Source organism: Herpailurus yagouaroundi, unplaced genomic scaffold (genome assembly GCF_014898765.1).
Source record: "Herpailurus yagouaroundi ecotype Mexico unplaced genomic scaffold, PumYag 162, whole genome shotgun sequence".
NCBI lineage: Eukaryota > Metazoa > Chordata > Mammalia > Carnivora > Felidae > Herpailurus > Herpailurus yagouaroundi.
In genome coordinates this window covers 46,180,201-46,204,909 of record NW_024412403.1, presented here as the reverse complement: position 1 = coordinate 46,204,909, position 24,709 = coordinate 46,180,201, and the positions used below count along the sequence as shown (strand labels likewise).

Genomic DNA, 24,709 nt, shown 5'->3' with positions numbered 1-24,709 from the left:
TTTTTTTTTTTTAAATTTTTTTTTTCAACGTTTATTTATTTTTGGGACAGAGAGAGACAGAGCATGAACGGGGGAGGGGCAGAGAGAGAGGGAGACACAGAATCGGAAACAGGCTCCAGGCTCCGAGCCATCAGCCCAGAGCCTGACGCGGGGCTCGAACTCACGGACCGCGAGATCGTGACCTGGCTGAAGCCGGACGCTTAACCGACTGCGCCACCCAGGCGCCCCCAGTCTGTCCTTTTTATTCATACTACAATGTCCAGGGAAAATGGATATAGCCCATCTCTCATTACATCATTTGATTTAGAATGCTATGAAATTCTTGAGTAAAAGGCACAAAAGTCTTGCCAGAATCTGCCGTTGATCTTATTTTCAGTCTAATTGGTTGGGCAAAGGGGTTTCCAAGAATAGAAAAGAAAATTAATCTGACCTCTACCATAAATCCTTTAAACTGATGGACAAGAACAAAATTTACATTTGAGAAGATCATCTAATCAATCATGGAGGAAATAAGCCATAAACACAAGTTTCTTCTTGTAAAAAATGAATTGTGAGACTGCATCTGGAATACTGCCCACATTCCTCTTGTCTTGTTGCAAACAAAATACAATATAGCTGTGGAAGAGGAACAAAAATAATATAGGGGATAAGAGAGTTCCTTTAAGATAACTAAAAAAATAATAGATTCTAGAAGGGTTAGTTGGAGGTTTGCAGGAGAATTAGCAGTGGCACCGGAAGTGAGCAATTTGCCCTGCATATTAGCAAGTACAACTATGACCTCAAAGGAGATGGCAATAACAGAACCAAATATTAGACTGAATAAATCACTGGTTTGTCATTCACTTTTTATATCCTCTTTGTTGTCCTTTTGACTTTCTTTTACCTGCAGATGCTTGCTGAGAAACCAACAGTTAAAACTTCCTGGACTATTCTAGGAAGAGAAAAAAAAAAAAATGGTGACTAAGCCAAGAGAAGAGAAGGCTGATAGTGGAGGCAATAATGAGTTTTGTATAGATAAAGGAATAGAATATGAATGGCTGAGAGATATTATGCATTTCCACTGAGACTAGGGAAAGAGGGAAGGTCAAATATAAGAGGGTACCCTATGGGCTTACAGACACAAGGATGATTTTTTCAATGGAATAATGTTTCAAAATTATAGATACTCTGCAAGGCAAGTGTTTCTTCTAATGGTTTAGGTTCAGGACTGTCCTGAAAAAGGAAAAGCCTTTCAATGACCTTTTTCAGCCCATGATTAAAATTCAGTTTACCAGTCTTCTCATTATCTCTCAAGATATGTGTAAAATAATGATTCTATCCTAATCTGACCTGGTTCTTTTAGCCTGGGAATTTCTGTTTTACAGTCCTCTGGCCACAGTATTTCATTTTATGATGCAAAAAGTCAAAGAAGATAGATGCTCTTGATAGTCTCCTATGCAACAGAGCTGCTCACTTCATTTAAATGGAAATGCACATTTTCATGGAAATTCAGGCCTGTATTGATGAACAAAGATAAGCTGCCACTATTAAATAGAATAGTGATATACCAAAAAAAAGTGTCCTAGAAAACTCATTAAAAAAAAAGTAAAATTTACAGTGAAAGATAAGGAATTTTAAGTATGTATGTGTATATACTGTATATATGTATATATATGTATATGCATGTGTGTGTGTATTAAGCCTAGATATTGCATAAGTTTTCTAAGGATTTGTCACATAATATTTGGATAGTTACAAAGTTGAAAATCCCAGGACAAAAGTTATAGAAGACAGGCTGACTACATATGTTTTTGATAAGCATAGTGACTTACTATGAAAAAAAAATAAGCACAGTGCCTCTTATTAGTAGATACTAGCCATCTAACAAACATTTCTGAGGGAGCATATAAAGAAATGTTATGGGTTATGTGTAATATCATTTCTCATTTTCTTTCTTAAAATTTTAATGCAGCTATTTTGGGGTTCATTTTTTAACAACCAATTGAAGAAGTATTTAATGACTCTATGTGTCTCCCAATTAGAAACCTGGAAAGCATTCTTTTTTTTTTTTTTTAAACAGTAAAGATGCTATTTATTGCACCTTTAGATTTGCTAATTTTTCTCTGAGATAGCTCATTTGAATTACATTGATAAGCCAATTGCTCAGTGATGCATTACTTATTCTGAATAATCTTATCATTAGTTAAATTAGGCTTTTTAATATTCTGGAAAGACATACTTTTATTTAAGAAGGAGGAGGCAAATTTTAGAAAAGTAAATCCAAGCAATAAATAGCATTTGATTATGCTGGCATTAGAATAACATTTGTTTTTTTTTTTTTTTAAATTTTTTTTTTCAACGTTTTTATTTATTTTTGGGACAGAGAGAGACAGAGAGAGAGGGAGACACAGAATCGGAAACAGGCTCCAGGCTCCGAGCCATCAGCCCAGAGCCTGATGCGGGGCTGGAAATCACGGACCGCGAGATCGTGACCTAGCTGAAGTCGGACACTTAACCGACTGCGCCACCCAGGCGCCCCTTCATTTGTTATTTTTTAAAAAAAAATAATAACATTTATTTATTTTTGAGAAAGAGGGAGAGAGAGAGAGAGAGAGAGAGAGAGAGAGAGAGAGAGAGAGAGAGAGTGCATGAGTGGGGAAGGAGCAGAAAGAAAGGGAGACAGGATCCAAAGCAAACTCCAGGCTCCAAGGTGTCAGCATGGAGCCGGACATGGGACTCAAACCCACAGACCATGAGATCATGACGTGAGCTGAAGTCTGACACTTAACCAACTGAGCCACCCAAGCATCCCCAGATAACATTTGTTCTTTAGAGCAAAACACAAGGAAAATAATTCTAATAGGACTCACTGGCCAGCAGCAAATAACAGCCTTGCACATAAAAGTCCCTTCCCAACCCTATGAAAAATGCTTAATGGTCTGCACCTTTATTTATTTGAAGTATTAACTTCTTTGGCCTCAGAAATACATTTATCTAATTTCTGGATTTTTTTTCAGTTTTTATATTCTCAAATTTCTCATATTTATCCATTATCCTCATATTTTGTTATATGAGAACAGGCGGGTATAGTTTTTGAGCTCTTATACAAAAATAATGTAGTGTTTGGAATCATAAAAGAACACAAATAAGCTTTCATATCTATAAATTCTCAAACATTTTCATGAATGATAAAATATTAATAATAATAAATCTTAAGGATTGCAATTATTTCTAGATTGTATATATCTCTAATTGGTTCTTTCAGACTTTGGTTTATATGTAATTTATTTTCTTCACAAAATACATTTATTCTCTAAATATCCATACAGCATAAGAAATTCAATATTCTTTCATGAAAATGATTTCCTGATTGTCTTTCAGTTAAAATTTTTGTTTCAATGAGATATTAAATATCTTTAAACTACTTAAGATTTGTTAAAATTGGGAATGGTTCCTTTTTAAAGCATATTTTGATACCTTTTATGGACACAGTGTTTTGAGTTGAAGAGTAAACTAATAGCATAGATACAATATAACATAGTGGTTAAGAATAACAGCTTGGGTAGGGATGGATAAATGGATAAAGAAAATGTGGTATATATATATATATGCAATGGAGTATTACTCAGCAATCAAAAAGAATGAAATCTTGCCATTTGCAACTACGTGGAAGGAACTGGAGGGTATTATGCTAAGTGAAATTAGTCAGAGAAAGACAAATATATAATTCACTCGTATGAGGACTTTAAGAGACAAAACAGATGAACATAGGGAAGGGAAACAAAAATAATATAAAAACAGGGAGGGGGACAAAACAAAAGAGACTCATAAATATGGAGAACAAACTGAGGGTTGCTGGAGGGGTTGTGGGAGGGGGGATGGTCTAAATGGGTAAGGGGCACTAAGGAATCTACTCCTGAAATCATTGCTTCACTATATACTAACTAATTTGGATGTAATTTTTAAAAAATAAAAAATAAAAAATAAAGTTAAATTATAAAAAAAAAATGTAGCTTGGGAGTCAGTCATAGCTGGGTGTGAACCCCATAGTCTTCTACGACCTAATCTTACAATCTTGAGCAGGCCACTTAATGTTTCTTAACCTCATTCTTCACCTATAAATGAGAATAATAATATCTTCTTCATGGGGTTATTATGACAACTTTATAAGAAAATATATGAAAAGCACTTAACACAGGGTGTGAACTTGAGTAGGTGCTCAATAAAAACTATGTGTTAATCATCATCATTATCAGAATTGAAGAATCTCCAAAGGGAAGTAGCAAAAAAAAAAAAAAAAAAAAAAAAAAAGAAAGCAAGGGGAAAAAATATTATTACCAAAGGTTAACATTCAATTTTACAAGGGAGTTAGCTATTATGTTAAGACTTCAACAATAAAATACGCTAAAGAAGACAGGTTAAGATGGCTTGCTGCATTCCTTGTGCTGAAGGCCAGGTGTTTATACATATATATCTCAAACCTGACGACAACCTCAGAAAGCAGGTAGGTATGCCCATTTTATAGATGAGGGAATTGAAGCTCAGAATGTGGCCCAAAGCATGCAACTGTTAAACTGCAGAATCACTACTCGACTCTAATTTGTTTGACTCCACAGCCCTGTTTCAACTTAACTTCCAAATTCGAGTCAACTTTGGGAACTTTTCAAACTGGACCACGCAACCTTATTCAGACCAGATCTGAATCTGAAGCATGAGTTTATAGGCAGCTTACACTTTATCAACCCTCAGCTTTTATTTTCTCTTTCATCTACAATCTAACTCATCTAAAGGAACCCAAGAATTCAGAGGCCTAGTAAATATACCTGCTGCCTGCACATAGCTTCACTCTGCAGGCTCTTCTCTGCCTAGAGTTGGAACATTTCACTACCCTGGAAAGTGCCCAGGACAACATTTTAAACTATTTCTTTATAAACAAACAAACAAACAAACAAACAAAAACAAAACAAACACATATAGGTCTTGTTGATTTTTCCTCAGCAATGAATGGTGAATCTCAGTATCCCCTCTATGGCTTTCTCAGTGCTTCAATCAGAACTAAATATCTTTCCACTGACAATTATTAAGACCTGATGTCTTGCTTCTCTCCCATCACCACTACTCCAACACACCTCTCTCTCCTCAAGTCATTTAATTTACATCTCCAAGGGAAATACCTAAAGCATACAGATGATGAGAAAATAGGAGTCTGAGAAGAAACAATCAAATAGGTGGGAAAAAGTAAAGGATATGAGACAACCTAAGGAAAGGCTTTATAGTAGTGTTGGGCAAGTAACCAATTGTGTCATTATGTCAGAGATGTTACATAATTCTATCAATTCTTCCATAGTTTGACCAAACAATGCTTTTTTCACACTACTTCTGTGACAAATGTCCACAGACTTACTAATTTTTTCCACATCCAAATAGAGTTTTAGGAACATGACATAATGAGGTTAATTACAAAGTAGCACTGTCAGGAATGGGAAGCGGAAAGTTATGTTACAATATAACATATGTTACAACTTTGTAACATAAAGCATTTTTATTTTTATGATTGTTTTTTGAAGACAAACAATAAAAAGACAGCATATTGTATGAAACTTGAAGTAACCAAAGGTGAATAAATATAAAAAGGAATACTGGTGTATAGGATTGACTACCTGGTTTAGATATTCTTTCTTTGCCAAATGAGAGGAATCCCAATACAACTTATTAGATGTTAGACAGAATAGGGGGAATGATATTCAAGTAGTCTCTTTAACAGTCACTGCTTTGGCAATGTGTCATACTTTTTTTTTTTAGGACAAAATTTATATTCTGGTTGAAGAAAATGTAAAAAACTAAAAAGAATACTTATTTGTTATCATTTAAGATATTTGGTATTATTTCTCAACATTATGATTTCAGACACTGCCATTTAATTTATGCACAAAGGACTACAATGGAAAATGCTTCTACTGTATCTACATGAGGACTGAACACTGCAGTATAAAAGGATATACCACGTTTTCTTGGGAACTTGAGGAAGAAAGCCAACAGTAGCATGCAATGGAATTATTTAACCTTCTCTCTTCTCTATTTCTCTGCTGTGTTAAGTAAATGAATCCCAAAACTAAATGACTATAATGTAATCACTCTTTCAATTATACCTTCAATGCCCATTGATGTGTTTTATGTTCAGCAGAAGAGAATAGAGAATCTGGTTTCATTCCAGGTTCTTAATCTTTCTGATAAGACAGCCTCTTCAGCTGTGAGCACTAGGATTAAGTGTATAGGCCCCTTGTGTCAGCTTTCAAAGGGAGCTCTAGCCTTGTAGGAGATGAGATGACCCGTTGTGCATAGCGAATGAAGTGATATAATGAAGGACTCTCTCCAAATGTTTCTGGAATTCCTGTATAGTGCTAGATTACTGTGTATCTGGGAAACAGAGTCCATTCAATGTGACTAGTCATACAGAGTCCTGAATTTAGAAGGGCTCTGTCACTTGTTTAATGCTCTGATGTCACTATCTTGAAATTCTTAGTAACTTTTTAAGAAGAGACTCTACATTTTCATTCTGCATTGGTCTCTGCAGATTATGCAGCTGGTCCTCTTGTGGAGAAGGGCTTTGGAAAGAGACAAGGGATGGTCAGCTTCTTTCTTTGGCCTCTGCAAAGACATGATACCTGGCTGGAATGGTCAGGCTTTGTATGTACTGCTCAAAACAGTACATAACAGGTATCCAGCATCGAGAGGAGACCAATACCCCTCTTCAGGATCCAGTCTCCCTTCTCTACTTACACTTCCTCCTTCCCCTTCTTAGCTGTATGCATGGCTGTCCAGTCAGAGAATATGTTTCCAAACTCTCTTTGTGCCCAGGTAATTGAACTGGACCATTGAGATGTGAATAGACATGTTCACAAGTTCCGTGTTATTGTCTTACAGACAAAGCCAAAAAAAAAAAAAAAAAAAAGACTGAACTCTTTCCTTTTCTTTCTCACAGGTTGGAAGGCAGATGCATTGGTGTCCCAGCTTTGACCATTCAGAGGAAGATGACACACTAAGGAAAGGCAGAGCAAACAGTACAAGGAACTTGGGTCCTTTCAAGACCTCCTGAATGACCATTCCTCTGCTAACATGGACTGTTCCTTAGGTCAAGGACTTGAAAGAAGAATAAATATGCTGAGGTCTCTTTGTTATACCAACTTAGCCTCTGTCGTAAGTATGAACAGAATAAGGTCTTGGGAACTAATTCACAATAGTTTTGTATTTATATAGGACAGCTGAATAAAATAGTGTTCTGTTTGAACATTCTACATAGGGAAAATCACTAATTAGCACTTAAATGATATAAAACTATACTGAAGCTAATTTTACCCTCAATGATTTTTAGAACACTTCTGGATCCTGCAGAGCCAGTCATCAATATGAACACTAATTATACTATATATCTATAGATGTTGGGGCCTGAGCAAATCATTTATTTTGTTTTATTTTTAATTTATTTTTTTTTAAAGAGAGAATGTACAAGCTGGGGAGAGGGGCAGAGAGAGAAAGAAAGAGAAAGTATCTTAAGCAGACTCCACGCTCAGCAAGGAGCCCAACCAGGGCTTAATCCCATGACCCTGGGATCACAACCTGAGATGAAATCAAGAGTCGAATGTTCAACCAACTGAGCCACCCAGGTACCCTGAGGGCCTCAGTAAATCTTTAACAACTTATGAAAAACTGCTGAAGTTACATCTTCAAAATGAATTCCTGTGTGACCCTAGTTTCATTGTAAGTTACCTCCATACTGAAAGAAGACTACAGGAGTTAAAAATGACGTTTGCTTAGAAAATGAATTTAGGTGCTTACATACTTAAAAAAGTAACAGCATATAGAAGATAATTTTACTTCTCCTTTCTTGAAATTTTTCAAGACTAAACTGACTAAAACTGCTAAGATTTAAACTATTATGTTGATAACCTAGCTACAAAACCATCAAGGAATCATATCTTCAAAAGTACAGATTTTATGTTTACCTGCCCCAATGACTCTCTCAATGCGAATTCTTGAGGGATCAATCTCCTTTGCAAATTCATGAACTGCTAGGGATGGGTCTTCATATGTATCTGGATCTATGTAAGTTTTAATTCCTGGGAAGCGTACTGCAAACCAACAACAACAAAAAAAGATTGATTTAGTTTAAAAGTATTTTAGTGATTACACATCTTGTGTATGTTTAAAACAAGGATTGACATATTAAAGTCGTCATTCTTGTTAGTTACTTCAACTCTCTTTTCTTTGTGTCCCACTCCTCCTCACCCCCCAATAAAGAGTTGAGTACTTGGAATCAAAAATTTATTTACCTGTTAATGTAAAATGACCTGGTGGTTTAATAGAGAGTGAGCTGACAGGTTCCAGAAAACATATTTATTATATTTCTGTAAAACGTTTAATCAGCTCACTAATTCACAAACAACCCATACATTTTGTACTTGATCTAGCTCAGGACATGGGGGGAAAGGCATAAGCCTTTCTCCCAAAACCCTTTCTGCCAAAATGAGCAAGCCTGTTGGTGTCCCTCCTGGACACTTTGCACTCAGATGACAAACAGGGATGGCTGGAAAACTTGAATGTGTGGTTATTTTTTTCATTTGCCACTTCTTTCAGTATCTGAAGAAATCACAGACTGTGTGTAGATATTCCTCTGTTTTGGTGGTAGGTTTCTGTGTTCCAACAGATTTCTGGCTCCCAGAGGACAGGAGATCATTTCTTATACATCTTTGTATCTTTCCAAATACCTTAGGTATGGTTTTACAGGTAATAATCACACAGCAAACCTTTATTAAATATGAATTAGTAGGGATTAAAAGATCAATGCAAATTCGTGGCATAGTGAATAGGTGATACGTGGTTTCGTTGCTTTAGATTTTGAAAGCTGCATAATACCCCGAGTTATTTGTTGGCTAGGATTCCTTAGAAACATGCTCTTGCAAGAAAATTTCAAAAGCAAACAAATAAAAGCTAATGAAGTGAGTTTAGAGGAGGTGCTGAAATGTCCATTGTCAGCAGAATTTGCTTCAGGAGTTCCTCTACACTTGTTGCCCCCTTTCATTCCTTTTTGCCTACTGTCTTCTGCTACCAGATGAACACCCATGAGAATATTAGTACTTCCCCAAATATCATCAGCAAAGCATTCTAGGTATACTTAGGCCTGACAATGATTCTGAAATACTATGCTTTATGTGACTTCCAAAGTTTAGATTGGAGGAAAAGACAACAGATAATATTTACCTCTGGTTCATATTGCAGATACTTTTTTACTTAATGGGAGTTGTGGTTTCAGAATGAATACTCTCTAAACTCAAATCCAGTGGCTACTATTAGATGATTAGTGGTATCTAATTGGATATGTGGTGTTAACATCACCTTCTTTTTTCTTGTAAACACAATATATGTCGACTATCTGGTTACTTATTTAACTTACCCATGGTTTCTTAAAACTCAGTTTGTTATCTTTCTTTTACTTCCTTGGCTGTCTTAGGTTATTTTCATTGCTTCTTGCTGGGCCCATCTGGTTTAGTTTATGCAAAAACTGCTAGTTGGAAAGCAGATAATAAATACCTCAGGAACATCTTTTTCCTTTGCATTTCAGTACTAAATGCCCTGCAGTGAGTCTTAAGGTTGCTCAGCATATGTCATCTATCCAGGTGTTTGGGTCCAGGTTTCTGCATCTGTTCGCAGCATTTCCAGCTCATCCCATGGCTGGCAGTGGCTGTCTTAGCTTTCCCTTCTCTGCCAGTGCAGTGAGCCTCAAACGTATTGTAAGAAAAGAGCAGCCAGGGACACCTTGCTAAAAATGCGTATGTCTTGGCCCTACCATGCACCTTCTGAGTCAGAACTCTGGCCAGTGAACATGGAACATCCTAATACAGAAAGTCCTCAGACCACTGAGAAATCCTGTGAGCCTTAGAAATAGTCCTAAACCGTCCCTCTAGTTTGTAATTTCCTCACTTAAATCCTTTCTGCCTCCTTCAGAAAGTGATATAGATTGAAAAGTCTCTTACTCCTTTTGCTCAATCTGAAGTAAAAAAATGAGTTGAAAGAGTTAAACAGCTTGCCTCACACATTATTTCTACACTGTGGTTAATTAGAGAACATCCCTTTCTGAGATGTTAATTCAGCATCTCAGGAGAGAGAAACCATCTTGACAAAGTAGTTTGCCATTTGGAGGTGGAGGTGGAGGTGGGTGTTGGGGAGGAGAGGGTGGCAATTATCAAACCAACTATAGTGGTAATTATAGCTTGCTTGGGAAGAGATTCTACAAATGAATATAACCTTGTAGTCAGCTCAAGGATTTCATACATATTCTAAAAGTTAAAGAGCTGATTTTCTTTTTTAGTGTTAATGAATTGTAAATTGATTTGTTATATGTTTAAATGACAGTCCCTACAAGAAGGAATAAAAGTTCCCTAATATTTCTATGGCTAATGCTCCACTAAATTAAACCAACTTGCATTCAGGAGTCATTGTGAATGGTAAATAACTAGATATAAGCAGTCATCTTGTATTTTTAGCATATTCAGCCTTCGTGTTTTCCAGCAAGCAGAATTAGGAAAAAAGTACTATCATTTAATGAGAAGCAGGTGCAATTTCCACCAACAAACCTGGAAACCAGATGAAAAGTCTTAATGCTGAAAGGTTGGAAGTACATTTTTTCAGGTTTTCTCAACTCAGTGGATACAAGTTTAAAATGAACTCTTGAGGGCTAGAGCAATGTAAAATAATGAAAGGGTCACTGTACTACTTACAATGCCCATTCTGCTGTAAGTGGTTTCTCCTCTTCTCTTCTGACTTCATTTTAGCTTTGATGTACCATTGGCACCTTTGAAAAGGGTAAGCAGAATCTTAGTTTTAGAATTATGCTGGATGAGAACCAAAACCAACTAAATTACCTATCATTAGTAGGCCAAGTTCTTATCACAAAGGCCATGTTTAAGAATATCTTTATATCACAAGTTTCTTTTTTTTTTTTTTGTATAGATCAGAATTAATCCCAGATAAGAATAAAATACTCTCACGTGGATTGATTGGTTTGAATGATAGGAATCTTAGAGAATATTCTATAATCAGCAATAACCATCACATGCTTCCTTATAGAACTTCTAATAGCTGGAGCTGGTAGAAAGCATTAAAAGTCAAAATGAGAAAATGTTTTTGAGTCAGAATCTCAGAAATTTAGACAAATGTTTTCTAGTTTCATTGCTAAAGAGCATGCTTTCTTTTTATGTCAGAATTTTGTAAAGGTATGTTCTGTTCTCTCTTGGGATAATTGTGCTCTGAGAAAGAGTAGATGCTTATCTCGCATGACTTCTGCAACATGAATAAATTCTCCAGCATCCATGTGATTTGACAATTCATCAAACTTCTAATTCCAAATGGTTAAACAGACCACATCTGTGGTCTATCATCCAATCTTTCAATGTGATTTTATCTTCAAACCCTAAGGCAAGTTGAGTATTTATTCAGAAATGTCTTACAGTTTTTATAGAATAATTTCCAATGAATACTCCTCTATTATGTGCTTAAAGTATATTATGTGCTTTAAAAAATGAATTTTTTTAATCTTATATAACTGAAGTAGTTTTGTTTTCAACCTGATGGTTAGTTGGTTTAGAGACTCCAACATTTATTTTCTGCCCACTGTAAAAGATGGTTGTACCAAAGCTGTAATGATGGCAAGGACCTGCCAGAGGTTAGCATGAGGTATAAAGAGAGACAGAAACAGGAGAGTGCTGGGCAATAGTATATGATGGTGACACCATGGCATGCCCAAACTAGCACTTTTTATTAGTATTAATTTATCAGTATTCCTGCATTCTTTCAAAAAATTTTTTCTTATTACTATAGCTATCACTCTTCTATCAGTTAATCAGCTTCCCCAAACAGGAGACTCTGAGACACTCTCTATTACAAGAGCAATACTATGTCTATTTATACAGAAAAAAAATTTAAGTAAACGTGGGGTACATGTGTCCATTTTACAATTAGTTTCATAAAGAAGTCACCATTTTAACTCAACCATATTAAAATATTCATGTGTTTCTTTATTCCTTGGTAGGTTCTATAAAAGTGGGTTTGTTATCCCTAGATCTGACACCTTCAATAGCTGGCAGTTACAGTCAGGCAGGGACCCAAACTTCTAAACATTTGTGAACTTATTGATTTATACCTTTACCCTGCTCTAAAACTGTAGATAATAATTTTCCATGCATGCATATCCTCTATAATTTAAATGTGAATTTTAATAAAATATTGGTATGTAAGTAGAGTTTTTAAATAAATAAAAAAGGTGTTTTATTGTTTATTCACTAAACTATTGCCCCTGAAAGTAGCTATTTGTTATTTCTGCTCATTATCAAATATCAACACTTTCCAGTTGAGACGGTGTACTTTAGCTGGTGTCATTATAGATGCATACTTTTTGGCTGGTATTCTTATTGCACTTTTAAATCATGACATTGTTTTCTTTGCAGTATGTGTGTTTTTCATATTATCAGGAAAATTCATGAGATATTCTTTTGTGACCCTATTGATAATCAAGAAAGAATTATTTTTTCCTTAGTGGGAATAAAAATATGATCTGAATATATTCACAGTTTCTCACAAAAGTCTGGGCCTAATAACAAGGCTTATGTAACAAGGGTTACAGAAAAATCTGTTTTATGATTTCATACATACTACCTTTACTCACATCTCTGTATAGTCAGTCAGTACCTGGCTCATTGCAACAATCTAATATATCTAAAAATCAATAAATGGTTTTAATTCATTGTTATATCAAATGTGTGCAAACATACAAATATAAGATTTAGGTACCCGAAGCACTTTGACCAGCTAGTCAGGATTCAGATCTAGGTCTTTTGCTCTGTCCAATTCATTGTTGCTTTAAATTTCCACCCCTATTACCTTAAAGTGGAGAAATACTGGATTTATAAAACCAATTAATGTAATCTAATATAGATCCATTCAACATTTAATGAATAAATAGAACACATTCTATAACACTAAATTTATAGAAAACTTTTATATAAATTCTCTGTTGAATGATTTTTTTTTTCTCCAGGAAAGATCTCTTTCATGGTGTAATTTGAACGTGGTAAAGGAAAAACTTATCGAGTAAGGATTTATCTTTCATAGCTTTCAAAGTGTTTCTATCACGTCTTTAGTTGCTTACATATTTCGAAGCCTATTGATACAGAGAATTGGACATGGTGGTTCTGTTATCATATAAACTTCAGTCAGAGCAGCCTGCCCTGATCCCTTTTTCTCTCATAGTTTGCTACATTTGAAAGCATATGAATACACAGTATTAGAAGAGAATGGTTATTCACAAATCTTGGAAATAATCTGGTATGCTTCCGTTACCTCCCAGTGATTAAGAAGAACAAAGTAAGAATGACGAGGAGAGTAAATCCCCCAACAGCTGCGGTGGCTATCACGAGAATCTGTCCCTGTTCAGCCGCCATGTCAGAAGCTGAAACACAAATACAATATTAAAATTTCCCTGGGTGACATTTCACTAACAAAATTATTTTACAAGTTGGTATATGCTTGAAAATATGGTGATGGATGCCAAAAATGTCCACCATATTTGCCTTTATTTGGCACACAGGATGCAAACCAAAATAAGGGCTGAAGATGGAGGTCATAACCCACAACATAGCCCTTTTCTTTTCTTTTCTTTTCTTTTCTTTTCTTTTCTTTTCTTTTCTTTTCTTTTCTTTTCTCTTTTCTTTTCTTTTCTCTTCTCTTCTCTTCTCTTCTTTTCTTTCTTTTCCTTTCCTTTTCTTTTCTGTTTTTGTTTTAACAAAAGTACCAATAAAAGTAGATGGATTCTTAGTATTCCACATTTTAAGATTAAGTATTTGTTGCAAATTTAAATCAGCAAATAGACTTAAAGGATTTTGTTTATATTATTGCTAATTTATTTCCTTAAACACTTGAATCAAGAGACCAGGCTTATGCACTGTTTTGATGTCTCTTTCAACAAAGTGGAAAGACTATTGCATAATTCGTTTTAAGAATGACCTTTTTTATATTTCATAGAGATTAATTCAAACATTAAAGTTAGGAACTTACACTTTATAGGACAAGGATATACATAGGAAGTTCTTAGATGTTTAGCAGTAATTTTAAAAATGACATTTAAAAGCTTCCTTTTTTGAAGAAAAAACTAGATAACATATGGTAACAACATATTTCTTTCATTGACAAAACTATAAAAATTACAGGGGATGCATGTTTTACTACTGCTTAGGCAATCTTCTAAAATACATTACTTCAATTAATTCATTAGCACTTCTCATTCTATGTATTACTGAAGTTTTTTAATTTTTTAATTTTTTTAAAAATTTTAGTATATGTGCTCTCGAAGCAAGCACATTTTTTTTTTATTTTTTTTTTATTTTAGAGAGAGAAGGGCATGAGCAGGAGAAGGGCATGGGAAAGAGAGAGAGAATCCCAAGCAGGACTCAATCCCATGACCCTAGGATCATGACCTGAGCTGAAATCAAGAGTTGGATGCTCAACCAACTGAGCCACCCAGGCACCCCTGTATTATTGAAGTTTTAATAAGAAATACTTTTTATTGAATGGGATATGAACAATTGCTTCATAATAGAAGTAAAAAACTGAAGCCCACAGAAGGTAAAGAACTTGCCTGACTTCACACATGACCATCTCCAGAATTCAAGGTTAAGTTTTATGTTTCATTTTCCCTTCCTATGCTATAACTTTAAGTAATAATTCAGTAATTTGGCAATACTCTAAAATATTGAATCAAACAGTCCCTTTAATATCCTTTCACTTGAATAAAGCTTTATTTTTATTACTATAAAAATATATTAATCAAATAATTTATATGTAGAAAATTGTATCAAATAATATAACTGAAAAACATGGGGCATCTGGGTGGCTCAGCTGTTAAGCCTCCAACGCTTTTTTTTTTGTAATTTTTTTTAACATTTATTTATTTTTGAGAGACAGAGCGAGACAGGGCATGAGTGGGGGAGGGCTGGAGAGAGGTGGGGACACAGAATCTGAAGCAGCCTCCAGGCTCTGAGGTGTCAGCACAGAGCCCTGCATGGGTCTTGAACTCATGGACCGTGAGATCATGACTTTAGCCGAAGTCAGATGCTTGACCAACTTAGCCACCAAGGCGCCCCAAACCTCTGACACTTGGTTTTGGCTCAGGTCATGATCTCACGGTTCGTGAGTTTTACTGCCCTGTCAGCACAGAGCCTGCTTGGGATTCTCTCTTTCTCCTTCTCTCTGCTTTTCCACTGCACATGTTTTCATTCTGTCTCAAAACAAATAAATAAACTTGAAAAAAGGAATATAACTGAAAAACAAACCATTTAATTCTCTACCATAATAATTCATTAAACTTGAGTACTTTAAGACTTTCACAGAAATAGTTCTTCTTCTGGGAATCAAGTAGGCAATATACACTATGTGCAAATTTATATCCAGAGTAATAACTTCCTCATAAAAATGACATATCTACTAGGGAATTTTTGAGCATTAAAAGCTATTGTTAAGTAAGAAACCAGTCACAACATTTAAGAGGCTTTTTAAGAAATCTAAATGTAAATAAAAACAATTGTCATTTATGTTCAGTTTTCAGTAAGAAATTTATTAAACCTTGGAATTAGATTTTATTCACTATGATTTAATTAAGATATTTTCAGGCATCTATTTCTTTCAGCTCATAATCTGTGCAGAAACAGGTAAAGGGTTGCATCTTATCCAATAAATAATGTGCTGAAGATTTTTTATTAGGTCCTCACTGAATTTCCTAATCTTCAAAATAACACTGATATTGCAGGAATTAATGAGTGCTCTAAAATGTCACATTTCACATGAAAATTATTGAATAACAAATTATAAGGGATAGATGTTACAGAAAACATAAAATAACATTAATTTCTGACGATACAGAAGATGGCATTTAAAAAGAAAACATTTACTTAGCAACTGCTGTATTTGTAAAATATATAATATAGTTCAAGAGTTTTAAATCTGCAGCCTGTACTTTCACAGTAGCCAGGTGGCAAGTAATTTACTTAGACCATATATTCAAAGTTCAGACAGGGAAGATTATGTAATTGGACCTTTTGAGACTCAGATTACTTTGTTATAGAACACTGTGTTGTTTACCTTAATCGCTTAGCAAACTGCTATTTTTACTAATATACCTTCATTTTCACACTTATGATTATATATTTATGAACTTTGCTTCAATTAAAATTTTAATTGGATATCAGAATAGGCAGTTGTGTTACTTTGAAAAATGCATATGCCTGTATAATTGTTTCTTAAACTTCTGTGCTAGAAATCCTAAACACTCTTCTTTGGAGACTGGCATACAGTTGACCCTTGAACACTCAATTTTTAACTGCATGGCTCCACTTACACGTAAATGTTTTTTGATAAATACAGTATAATACTGTGAGTGTATCTTCTATTATGATTTTCTTAACATTTTCTTTTCTCTAGCTTACTTTACTGTAACAATATAGTATACAATACATATAACATACAAATATGTGTTAATTGTTTTTGTTATTGGTAAGGCTTCTAGTCAATAGTAGGCTATTAGAAGTTGAGTTTTGGGGAGTCGAAAGTTATGTGTAGACTTTGGACTGGATGGGGCAAGGGGGTTATTTGTATCCCTAACCTTTGCATTGTTTAAGGTTCAATTGTATATAAATATATAAGTTATTTGAAATAAGAGTGTATGATGTCATGCACCGTTATATACTGGGAGTAAAGTGCCATGGATTATGGGGCTGGGATGATTATGAAAACATTAGGAATATCATCATCAACAGTCACTATCTATTTCATACTAAATTAGCTTCTAGCACAATGTTTAGTGCTTCAAATTCATTATCAAATTTATCTGCACAATAGTCTTAATAGGTAGGTACTACTATTATTCCTAGTATAGGTGGTTCTATTACTTGCTAAGGTCACACTTCTTGTACACAGGAAAGCTAGCAATCCAATCCCGATTTGTCAGGCTCCAGGCCCATGCTATTGCCAGTATTTTACACTACCATTTTCGCTAATAGAACAAATGGCTAGATCCAGCTCTTTTGTGGGTCCTAGAACAATCATTAGCCTGGCCTGACTTTGGCTTCATGTCTGTAAAATGAGAATTTTGAATTAAATGTTTTTTTTTTCACAATCTTTCAAAGTTATTTTACTATGGTACTATGTTATCCATAAAAGCTACAAATATTGGGAAGAGCAAGATTTGCCATATGGAAGTAAGAGGAACACTCAGGACCTGTGTTGCTCCTCTTGGTCCTGACAGGGATAATTTCTGCCTTATTATATCAGTGTTGGCCAATCACAGAGCTGACTCTATCTCAGGATGAAGTCTATAGTCTTTAACTTTGCTCACATGGCTCTCTACAAATGACTCTAAATGTATATCTCCAGATTAATCTCTTATCGTTCTCTATTTTGAATTCATTCCAGTTCCTTAAAATGTGCCAAGCTTTCTTTCATGGCCAATTCCTATTTAATCCTCCTATGTGAACATCACATCATTTGGGAAGCTTTTTATGCTTGTTTAGATTTAATTAGGACCCCAGACTTCTGTTCCCATAGCTCTTGGACTACTTCTACCAATACATTTCTATCATGCTTTACTGAAATCACTTTTTTTGTATCCTGTCTTTTCAATTAGACTACGAATTCTATGAGGGAAGGGGCTTTATTCACTACAGTATCTGTAGTAATTTGAATGATGACATCCCCTCCACCCTCTCCCTGCCCCTACAAAAAAAAAGTATTTGCAAGTACAAGTAAGTTCCTTAACTTACTACTCATCCTGTATTAGCTGGGTTGGCCCAAACCCAATGACAAGTGTCCTTATAAGAGACAAAATAGAAGACAAAGTAGAGAAGTCCATGTGAAGACAGAGGCAGAGATTATAGTTATAGAGCCACATGCCAAGGAATACCTGGAGCCACCAGACCTAGAACAGGCAAGGAAGGATTCTCTCCTAGAGCCTTAGGAGAGAGTATGCTTTTGGTCTCCGTAACTATGAGAGAATAAATTTCTGTTGTGTGTGTCATCTGCTATAGTAGCTCTCTGAAACTCATACAGTATTCAACCTATAGGACCTGATACAGGTCCTATTTATTGAGTAGTAGCTCAATAAATATTTGTTTGAGTAAATGGATTCAATTGTCATTTGCATTAGGTGATTCTGGTTAAAAAAAAAAGCCAGATTGACCTAGGGTTATCCATATCCTCACCTTCCACTTCATATGTAAAGATTTACCCTGAAGGTAGTTATACGTATGTGAAATAAGTCTACCCAACATAATTTTAATCAGAAGATGCAATTATTCTGTATGCTTGAAGATAATGCTTTCCAGAAGGCAGGAGGTGCTAGAAAGTACAGGCTTCTACATTTAATCAAGTTAAGTTGATTAAACTTAGAAATGTGAATATAAGTTTAAGAATGCATTAGCTCATTCAACAAGTGTTTATTGAGAACCTCCTACATGGCAGACACTGAGATAAACATCGGAGATTCAGTTACTGACCTCATGGATTTACAGTTCATGGGAAAGATAGACGATGAAAAAATAACTACAAGTGAAAGAACTGTTAGAAAAGGGATATGCGGGGCACTCTGGAAAGGAATAAGCAGCCTCTAGCAATAAATCAGTAGAGTGTCAGTTAGGAAATACAGTTGATCCTTGGAAAATGTGGGAATTACAGTGCCAATCCCTGCAGTTGAAAATCACCCTATACCTTTTGATTCCCCCAAAATTCAACTACTGTTAAGTAGTTATAGCCTACTGTTGACTGGAAGCCTTGCCAATAACATAAACAGTTGGTTAACACATATTTTGTATGTTATATGTACTATATACTGTACTCTTATGATAAATTAAGCTAGAGTAAAGAAAGTGTTATTAAGAAAATCATAAGGAGGAGAAAAAACATTTACAGTACTGTAAAAAATCTGCCAATAGGTAATGCTCTGAGTGGTCTTGTGGATCTGTCTTATTTCAACAATGTTTGGACAGAACAGATCCAGGACACCCCTTCTTCCTCCAGCCTCCAGTCACCCTCCAATTCCTTTCCAGTCAACCTTTGAAACCATAATCTCAGCCACCATCTGCCTCTGGGACCAGCCAACACCATCTTTTGAGTTTAGCTCTTTATTGCTGATCAAACATGAACTCCCAGATTCATCAGAATTATTCCACCGAGGTGGACAACATGCGTCTGCAGGCCTCCTACACCTACCTCTCTCTGGGCTTCTATTTCCAACTTGACAATGTGGCTCTAGAGGGCATAGCCCCCTTCAGCAAGCTGGCTTAGGAGAAGCAGGAGGACTCTGAGGGGCTCTGGAAGATGCAAAACCAGTGGGGATGGTTGGGTCCTCTTCCAGGACCTGCAGAAACCGTCCCAAGATGAGTGGGATAAAACCTTGGAAGCCGCTATGGAAGCTGCCATGGTCCCAGAGAAGAACCTGAACCATGCCCTGTGGGATCTGCTTGCCCCGGGTTCTGCCTTGCATACCCCTGTCCTTGTGACTTCCTGTAGAACCACTTCCTGGAAGAGGAGGTGAAACTCATCAAGAAGATGGCAACCACCTGACTAACCTCCACAGGCTGGCTGGCTCCCAGGCTGGGCAGGGCGAGTATCTCTTCGGAAGGCTCACCCTCAAGCATAACTATTAGCCTCCAGAGCCTAGTGGCCTTTGAAGGGCATCCCCCTGGTGTCAGGACTTCTTCCTGAGCCTCTCCCTGAAGCTCCTATGCAGCTTTTTAACCACTCTGGAACCTTCTCCCAAGCCTTGGACCAAGTGAAAACAATAACACTTTTTGCAGAAAAAAAAATTTAAAAAACATTGAAATAAAATCTGTTGTGTAAGTGGATCTGCACAGTTCAAAGTTGTGTTGTTAATGTGTTAAGAGAAGGAGGAGGAAGAGGAGAAGAAAGAGGAGTCGCTCCTTGGTTAGAGGCCTCAAAGACCTGATTAATTTAAATGGACACTTAGAAAAACAAACTGTAACAGCATCTACCAAATGGATTCCAGAATAGTACAGTATAGCTAACCAATCCCCCTGCCATGATTGAAAACTTGTCTGCTTGTACCATCTGTTCATTTTTCAATCCTAAAAAACAACAACAACAACAACAACAAAAAAACAAAACAAAACCACATTTCTAATTAGTTTGGTAGGATAGAATGTGTATTATTTACTCCTGTAAGTAACTCCCTAGAGAGCAAACCTGTCTTTAAAAAGATACAATGAAATCCAGGTAAGGAATGAAATTTATTTGTGACTAGCTGATTGGAAATGTCTTTTTGCTTAATGGAATAAGGTCTTAATGGAATAAGGTCTTGGAAAAATATAAGTATATTGAAATTATTATTTCATCGTACGGTTTGGAAAGAGGCACACTTCCTTAAGGGGCAAAAAGAGGTGCAAAATTGTTACTGAACTAGAGCTTAGCACCTAGCCAATGCTTGGCATAAGTAAGGATGCCGCTATAAGGGAGGTTTGCTTTAGTTGTTTCTATTTAAAGAGGAGAAAAAAGCGAAGTTCTTTACTTGGAATCCAAATACTTTAAAAAAATAGGTTGAAAAAAATAAATTTCATGTCTTTAGGAAAGTATTGGAGAAAAGCAATTTTGCTATTTTTAACCAAAGATTTTTCTTCTACAGAGACATGCTTTTGTCTCTCTGTAATCAAGATTATTCTAGTTTATATTTACATTTCAAAGTAAAATCTGTTATTTGTATGCTGTGTCATTTTCTGTGGAATAGCTTTTTAAAGTTAACTCTTTTCTGTTATGAACATCTTTTTAAAGTTATTGAAGACAGCAGTTACATATTTTTTTGAATAAAGTTTTTCTCAAAATTCTGCCCAGGGAAATAAATGGTGGTATATATTTGTTTCATATTCACATGTTTTATTTATGACTCCCAATTCTGATGAAATGTCAAAATTTCAAATGATATTATCTCATCATTTCAACAAAATGATTTTTTAAAGCACAGCACACATCTCAACAATGTAATGGATTGATAGTACCCAGGAAATTAATCTTAAGGTTTATTGACAACCAATACAGGAAATCCTCTTAGGTCATATACTATAATCAGGATTAGTTTAATCCTATGAAATGAGGTACATATATAAAGATTTAGCAATATATAATGAAGACTAATCAATCTGTAAAATCTCAACACTATATGGTTATACAGACATATGAGTATGACATATGAATGAAAGCTGAGGATATATTTCTCTTAGATAAACATAATCTTGTGATTTTGTAGATGATGCTGTTATTCTCTTGGCTACCCAGACTTGAAGTGTACAGTCATCTTGATTCTACCTTCACCTACAACTCCATGTCCAGAGTCAAATCTTTATCATGTCTTATATTATCTTGTGTTTATTACCACTGGAACAACCTCATTTCAGGTTCAGCTTCACGGGATTAGGCTGCTTATATATTTGTCTATTAAATTGTCTTTCTATAGTATCTCTTCCCAATCCATCTCACATTATGTGGCCACATAATTATTCTTCAAAATAATATTTAAAACTATTCAGAATCTCTCCCAGTGCCTAGAGGGTAAAGTCATCCCACTGCAGAGGTTCACCATTCCTGGAGATATCCAGGCCTGAAACTTTGCACTCAGATTTCCCACAGTTTTCACCTTTGCCTTCACATTAATCATCAATCCTGTCATTATTACATTTTTTTAATTTTTTAAATGTTTATTTATGAGAGAGAGAGAGAGAGAGAGAGAGAGAGAGAGAGCGCAAATGGGGGAGGGGAAGAGGGAGAGGAGACACAGAATCCAAAGTAGGCTCCCAGCTCTGGGCTGTCAGCACACAGCCGGACACAGGGCTCAAACCCACAAACTGTGAGATCATGACCTGAGCCAAAGTCAGATGCTGACCCACCCAGGCGCTCCATCATTACTACATTTTAAGTATTTCTTAGATTCATCCCCATTCTCTTCTGTCCCCCCGATTATTCCTATACTCATCTTATCACATGTATTTGAATTCAGCTAGATGGCAACTTCATTTATGTGGAATGCAGTGGAATAATAGCAAGATGGACAAAAAGAGCTTCTGAGGAGATATCTGACAGATGTTCACATACTAAAGAACACACAGTTTACTCCATGAAACAGCTTTGATGCCTCACACTCTTACTTCAGACATGTTTATTGATTTCCAAATTCATAAAACAGTATTGTAGAAGTAAATTAAGTAAATGAGGCCAGGGGTGAGATATCTGAAGAGAGGGAATTGAATGGATGTGCACACTGGTAGGCTGACCGGGAAAATGGAAAGCTGACATAACATTCCCAAATATACGGTATTCAGGAGCAAAGACTTTAGGATCAAACATCCTTGTAAAATTCAGGGAACACAGAAGGACTTGCTATGTTATAACTCAAAACAATAATATGATCATACAAGGTGAATAAAAAATGCTGAGTTATGTCCAAGATATTTTATTTAAAAGGGCAAGAGTCTGTGGGTGCATGATTAGAAAAGTATGTCTCTGCAAAATATTTAACAATAAATAGTAAAAATAATACTTTTAAGACCAAACTTATGTCTGAAAATTTCAACTATCAAAAATGATTTGATTTCTGATGATTTCAGGGGTTGGGGCTCATTTCAACTACATGATAAGCTTCTTGAGGGCATAAATAATATCTTTCAACTTACTATATCACATGGGATTAGTAGAGCACCTTACACAGACTAGAAATTAATAAATATATATTTTTCCTGAAGAAGAGATAAATAATGCATTCTAGACATAAGGATTAAATGCCCTGGCTAAAGAAGAGTTTTCATATAAGATGCATTTGGTAATGCTCATGCTTAAAAGTGTTCTAGTTACATAAATGACTCTTCCACACTTGTATTTTGATATATAGTATGTTCAGAGATAAGTGAATAGAAAATAGTGTGCTATAAACTTAACAGAAACCCATGGGGGAGGGGAAGGAAAAAAAAAGAGGTTAGAGTGGAAGAGAGGCAAAGCATAAGAGACTCTTAAAAACTGAGAACAAACTGAGGGTTGAAGGGGGGTGGGAGGGAGGGAAGGGTGGGTGATGAGTATTGAGGAGGGCATCTTTTGGGATGAGCACTGGGTGTTGTATGGAAACCAATTTTACAATAAACTTCATATACTGAATAAATAAATAAATAAATAAATAAATAAATAAATAATAAACAAAAAGAAAATAGTGTGAGTTAAATTTTTTTAGTGTTTATTTATTTTTGACATAGAGAGCACCAGCGGGGGAAGGGCAGAGAGAGAGGTGGTCAGAAGATCCGAGTGGGCTTCCTGCTGACAGCGGTGAGCCTGATGCCAGCTCAAACTCATTAACTGTGGGATCATCACCTTAGGCAAAGTCCGACGCTCAACCAACTGAGACACCCAGGTGCCCCTGTGAATTAACTTTTTTATTCAAATACCCCTGCGTAGGCTTTGAATGAAATAAATATTTCATTTATTATTTATAATAAGGAAGGTATTGGCATGGTATTGTATTAGCATGTTTCTTTTACATTTATTTAATATTTGACGCCATTTACCAACAGGAAAAATAACCTCTAAGATGAGGGGCAGGGGGAGAGAAGAGAGGGAGAGAGGGAGAATGACAAGAGATTCTCTGTTCCACTCAAGTAAGCAGGTTACTAAATTCTCAGTTGGAATTGAAAAAAAGCCTCATGGATCATATCTATTGAAGTAGGAACCTTTAGCAGGGATTATATTTTTTTTAGAAAGTGATTGCACCACTGTGCTTTCTTTCTCTGGTCTGCCAATTCTCCAGAAACAATGCAGTTCAGTACGTCAAACTGTGGCTACATTGGGACACAGAAGATTTCAAGATTCATTCTTCTTGACGACCTTAATTTACTTGTCAGATAAAAATGCCAAATGACACAGGGATAATTGGAAAATGTGAGTTTGGTAAAACTTGATGGAGAGGCAGAAGCAGAAGCATAGTGCAGCATGATGAAACACTTTTTGTCTCTCTCTCTTTCTTTTTTAAGATTCTTGTGTGCATTAATAAATGGTCAAGATGCCTTGACAGGTAGGCTTCATGTGACAAATATCAAAGAACAGAGAAAAGTAACTGAGGCATTTAAACACCTGGAACTATTGTTAACATTCTAAATGTCGGGATTTAATTTGTAATTGTCTGTATTTCGTATTGTTACATGCAGTTGAGATAGGTCTTTGATAACATATTTTGTAAGTGAAATACTTACGCCTTTATACATACATATTTCATTTTTTAAAGATCCAGTGTACAATAGAATTTCCTTAAAAATTTCAAAAATTCCCTGGAACCAATGATGTTCAATTATTCAACATGTACCATGTTATTAATAGCATTTGCATATTGGTAATCATACTTATGCACTTGAGGTTATAACTTCTCTGTATAACAGTGTGGCTTGAGGTAAGTAGCTTTGTCAGTAAATGTATAGCCATTAGGGATCACATATTTCATAAGGCTAAACTCAAAGGTTTATTTAGGATCTAGTTTTCATAGGGGGACCTGGGTGGCTCGGTCGATTAAGCATCCAACTCTTGATCTCAGCTCAGGTTATGATCTCATGGTTCAGGGGATTGAGCCCCGTGTTGGGCTCCATGCTGATGATGC

The 24,709-nt window shown here is 35.7% G+C and overlaps 1 protein-coding gene and 1 pseudogene across 6 annotated transcripts in view; one reads left to right on the top strand and one right to left on the bottom strand.

Annotated features, from left to right (window-relative positions):
* The window catches only part of EPHA6 (EPH receptor A6), an 868,919-nt gene that overhangs the window by 228,542 nt on the left and 615,668 nt on the right, over positions 1-24,709 (bottom strand). For all 6 annotated transcript variants that reach the window (XM_040484252.1, XM_040484254.1, XM_040484253.1 and 3 more), the window contains 3 exons: positions 13,372-13,480; positions 10,755-10,828; positions 7,983-8,108 (listed from right to left, as the gene is read on the bottom strand). In XM_040484252.1, the coding sequence (XP_040340186.1) occupies positions 7,983-8,108; positions 10,755-10,828; positions 13,372-13,480 (309 nt within the window). The remainder of the gene's footprint in view (positions 1-7,982; positions 8,109-10,754; positions 10,829-13,371; positions 13,481-24,709) is intronic.
* Positions 19,166-19,769, top strand: LOC121036132 (ferritin light chain-like; annotated as a pseudogene).